Source organism: Cynoglossus semilaevis, chromosome 1 (assembly GCF_000523025.1).
Source record: "Cynoglossus semilaevis isolate Cse_v1.0 chromosome 1, Cse_v1.0, whole genome shotgun sequence".
NCBI classification, from domain to species: domain Eukaryota; kingdom Metazoa; phylum Chordata; class Actinopteri; order Pleuronectiformes; family Cynoglossidae; genus Cynoglossus; species Cynoglossus semilaevis.
Window position 1 is genome coordinate 32,724,816 of NC_024307.1, and position 4,448 is coordinate 32,729,263.

At 49.1% G+C, this 4,448-nt stretch overlaps 1 protein-coding gene across 2 annotated transcripts in view; it reads left to right on the forward strand.

Moving 5' to 3' along the window:
* The window catches only part of kirrel1a (kirre like nephrin family adhesion molecule 1a), a 32,377-nt gene continuing 27,929 nt past the window's right edge, over positions 1 to 4,448 (forward strand). The window contains exon 1 of one of the 2 annotated variants that reach the window (XM_017037744.2): positions 1 to 343. In XM_017037744.2, the coding sequence (XP_016893233.1) occupies positions 292 to 343 (52 nt within the window). In that variant the 5' untranslated portion in view covers positions 1 to 291. The remainder of the gene's footprint in view (positions 344 to 4,448) is intronic. The other variant, XM_008327747.3, reaches the window with a different exon arrangement.

Below are 4,448 nucleotides of genomic sequence, written 5' to 3' on the forward strand. Positions count from 1 at the left end.
GCGAGATCGACGCCTGCTCATAGTAAGCGTAGACCTTCAGTAGAAGAAAACCGGGCTGTTGCCGTGAGCCAGAGAGTAGAGCCGGAGAAGAAAGGAGAGAAAAGACAAGAGTGAAATGATTTAAACGCTGAGAGACAGAGAGAGGGGACAACAGAGAGGAGGCGTAAGAGAGTCAGGAGGAATATTTGACTCTGTGTGATTTTTGTTCCAGTCAGGAAACTCCCGCTTTTCATGCCCATGTCCTCACGGAGGTCTGAGCCCATAATAACGGACTTAGTGGTCGGCTGAACCATGCAGAGGCTGCTGCTGCTGCTCAGTTTGCTGCTGCTCACTTTTCAAACTGGTGAGTAATATATTAATATATATATGCGCGTGTGTGTTTTCACGTGATTACATATGATTTCACATGAGTCTCAGCAGCGGTATGTGTCGGTTCGTGTGTGACGGCGCGGCTCCGCACCGCAGTAATGGATCATCACACCTCTTTAAACGCCGCTACGTGTGATGCCGTTCCGCGCACACGCGTCTGTGCGCGCGCTCCAAATGACCTTTTCCATAAATGACATCCAGAGCTCCGGTGGAGCCCGTCGTGTGAACTAGTGTAGCGATGAGAGGCTGTGGACGTGAGGGGAATGACAGTGATTGAGCGGCGCTGCTCTACACGGATCCAGCTGCAGCAGAAACATGTGAATGGCGTGTCACTCAGCGTGAGCTCTGCCACCAGACCCTGGAGTGATCCTGGAGTCAGAGGCAACACATCTCTCTCTCTTCTGTCTCACCCTCCTCGCCTTCTCATCCCTCCTCATCATTTTCTGTCTGTCCTTTTCTCCTCACCCCTCTCACACACTCACCCCTCTCCCCTTCGCTTCAGTTGCTGCCTCCCACCTGAGCACCTACTGTAGTTCCCATTCTCTGCCTTCCCATGCACAAAGAGGCGTGTGCAGCAGCATCACTTGTGCTTATGCATCTGTTCCCCCTCCATACCTGTGGGCTTCCAGGTAAACCGTTGGCTTATGGTATTCACAGCCAGACCTGAGTTGCTAGGAGACAGGAGGTTGAGGGCTGAGGGAGGAAAAAGAGGGAGAAGAGAATCGTTTTATTTCTTTCCACTGCTACCTGTTTGATGGAATCACAGACAGGCGTCCTCTTAATTCCACATCCTTCACATCTCTTTCATTGTCTACCTCGGCTGACCAATAGTGTGGACAGTCCCTGCCTGCTCCAGCACTCCACTAAAGGTAGGGGGCGTGTTCTGTTGAAGGGAAGCAAAGGTATAGAAAAGGATGATGTCACCGTGTCTGCCGGGCTTTGTTAAGCTCAGCCTGGCTCGGTGTGCACAGCACCCGCCCACCGCCCATCGCCACAGTGGCATGACATCTTCACACAAGCGCGCCACAATCTGCATCCAGTCAGGAGCAGATTCCTTTCAAACATCAGAGTGACAGACGCTTCGAGGAACCGGCGCATGACACAGTGTGACAGCTGTGACACACATGTACAGCCTCTGCTCTCTCTCCACCGAGATCCCTTTGTCTTCGTCCAATCGCATAAAAACACACGAGGACACAGGCACCTACAGATGTTCATATGGACACACACACACACACACAGGCGTCCATTTGGTTGTCTGCAGTTACCTCCGTTCAATCTGCCGTGTCCCTCAAACGCAAACAAACGCGCTTTTCGAAGGCTGTCAACCGCATGAGATGAGCAGACTGTTAATGCTGCTGCGAGACATAAAACAGTAGTAGACGTGGGGTCTCAGTGGTTGCACTAAATGGCTTTTTGCATTGGGCCGTGAAAACATTAGCGGAGTTTGCAGCATCCAGCGGAGGCTGGAGTGAATATCTCATCAAGAGAGATAACGCCGTGGGCACCCTTTTCTTTAAGAGACTCTTATCTCTTCATTAGACTAGTAAAACAGTATTTCATGGCCCGCAATTTGCACACATGTAATTGCCTGCTAGTGCTAATGATTGCATGGCTATTAGTCGAGAGGCTAATTAAAGCTGTGCTGGATCAGAATGTTTCTTGAAGTTATTTAGATTCACTGATACGCCCGCGAGACTAGAGTCGAGCGTCTACTAGCTGAGACGGCAGCACCGAAGGGATTGATTTAGGATCCTGGCCTTGTATCAACATACCAACGTGGTAATAAGTCCTAAACAAGTGCCACCGTTAACGCAGCTGTTAAACGTTAGTGCTTAATCAATCACTGCAAACACACGCCTTTTAAGTTCTTTAACGAGCGGGAGAGGCACCAGGTCTGACTTGCAGCACTGCACCTTTAGCCCAGACGGGAGTTTTGAAACGCTGACTCGGACAAAGGCTCCAGTGCAGGTGTGCCGTTTATCCGCCCAGTGTCCTTTTGAGCAGACTGAGGGTACGAGCTGATGGAGCTGCTGCTGCCGTTCTGACTGTACGCTCTGAATCACATGGTCGAGCCGTGAATCACAGACCTCAGACGGATTCCTGCCTGGTGCTCATCCAGGGAAACATTCACATGTTGGGAAAGTCAGACACATTTGGGAGGCTTTCACAGGCAAAGAAGAGGAGGTTGCCCTCCAGGCCCCTTTTGTTGAACAGCCGGATTGCTGCTCTGCACGGTCGTATGTGTAATGTAAATGACTCAAAGTGGGCCGTAATTGTTCGAATAAAAATGAAGAATTAGAAAAAAGACTCATAAAGAAGCCAATGTGGCGCTAAAAAAACGCTCTGCTGATTTATAGCATCTCAAGCTTTGGTGCCAGTAATAATCTGTGACATTTTGGTTAAAATAAATTCCCTACTTTTTCCACTCTTTGTTATCCGGATTCTCATGCACACTGAGACGAGGAAGTGGTTGAATTTACTGGAAGATGCGAAAAACCCAATGTCCATACGGATAAACTGAAGAAGTGAGTAGCCTGAGCTAATCTCATACAGCCTGTCTGTCCCATTAAGCTCATGCAGATGTGGAGAATTTAAAAATGTAACGTTCATTACTGGAGTATGCTGAAGACCCAGTGGTCGCTAATACCCGGGTGTGATTTTCTGAGCAGTAATAAAGAGGGGAAAAAATGACATATAATGACGTTTACGTTCGTCCGTACAACGATTTCTCTACAGTTGCATGACTGATCAGCCATGTTGCGGTGCTCTAGCGAACGCTCCTTTCTCTCAGGCTCAGGGTTCAGATCTGTAGTGACATACGTAGCGAGGCAGAAGTCTGTTTCTAATTTCTGACCCCGCACGTGAGATACGACTCCAAAAGCATCCTGCAAATTCTGGTCGTATTTTTTTTTTCTTTTCTTCTACCGCATTACGAGATAAAGCTTCTTTACCCGAAACATCCCTAATTGACATCAGCCACTGAAAGTGATTAGTGATGCAGCTGTAACGTATCGAGCTCAGTCTGGGACCACAGCCCGTAATGTTATAATGTACGTCCACGCCTGTTGTTCCCCATTGGGGCTCCATCTGATAAGCGAAATTCTTGGCATTTCTGTCCCCGCGGGTGTTTGTCAACATGTGACACGTTGACGACCTCTCTCGGTGGATGTGTTTGTTTAAAGGCATTCTTCTGGACACGAGTGTCTCCAAAGGATTTCTGAAGTGGTGCGTGGAAGAACAAAGGAGCACGCATGGCCGGCTTGAAGATGATTTGGAAGTGAACAAATGAAATTAGTGTCTGGACAATTCACTATGCAGTATGTGGTCAAATAGATCGATAGGCAGCCTCCTTTGGTTACATGAATGCTTCTTAAGTTACTGCTGGCAGTTTGAAGGCTGATATAATATAATTGAGTTTGATGAGCTGGAGGGCAGCGGGGGGTAGTTCTAAAAAAAAAAAAAAAACCCAGCCCTTAAAATATTTGTAAACCTACAGGAACACTTCATCTCGTCTGACTGAATCTATCGACCTTTGTTTTTTTCCCCCAAACTGCACGGGTACATTCTGCAGCGAGGACCAATTTGGAGTGATGAAGGGAGCCGAGGGGAGGAGGTGGAGGAGGGAGGGATAGAGAGAGTGGGCCAGAGAGAAAAAAAAGTTGTTGTGGGGGCAGTGGTGGACGAGGTGAAAGGAGGGGGGGGCGGTGAGGTTGGTCTCGCAGGCAGGTGGGCAAAGACTGATCAAGAGTGATTACAGTTTCTTTTTGTTTGTTTTAGAGGTGCTGAGGTGGTGGGGAGGGGGCGCCGTATTGTAAAAGAGAGGGAGAAGGGCATGCTGGAAAAAAGAGAAAAGGAAAGAGAAGGGGACTCTAAGGAGAAGGAGGAGGAGGAGGAGGAGTGGTCAGGAGGCCAGAGGCAGAGAGAAAGGGACCATTACTCAGGCTCAACTGCTCCCTCAGTGGGGACAGTGAAGCCTGGCTTTCAGACAGAATATGGCCGCGGCCCGTTCAAAGACTCCAGTTACACTGGAGTCTGATGCGACTGAGGGCCAGCGGCCGGCGGGCCTCGCGAACCTC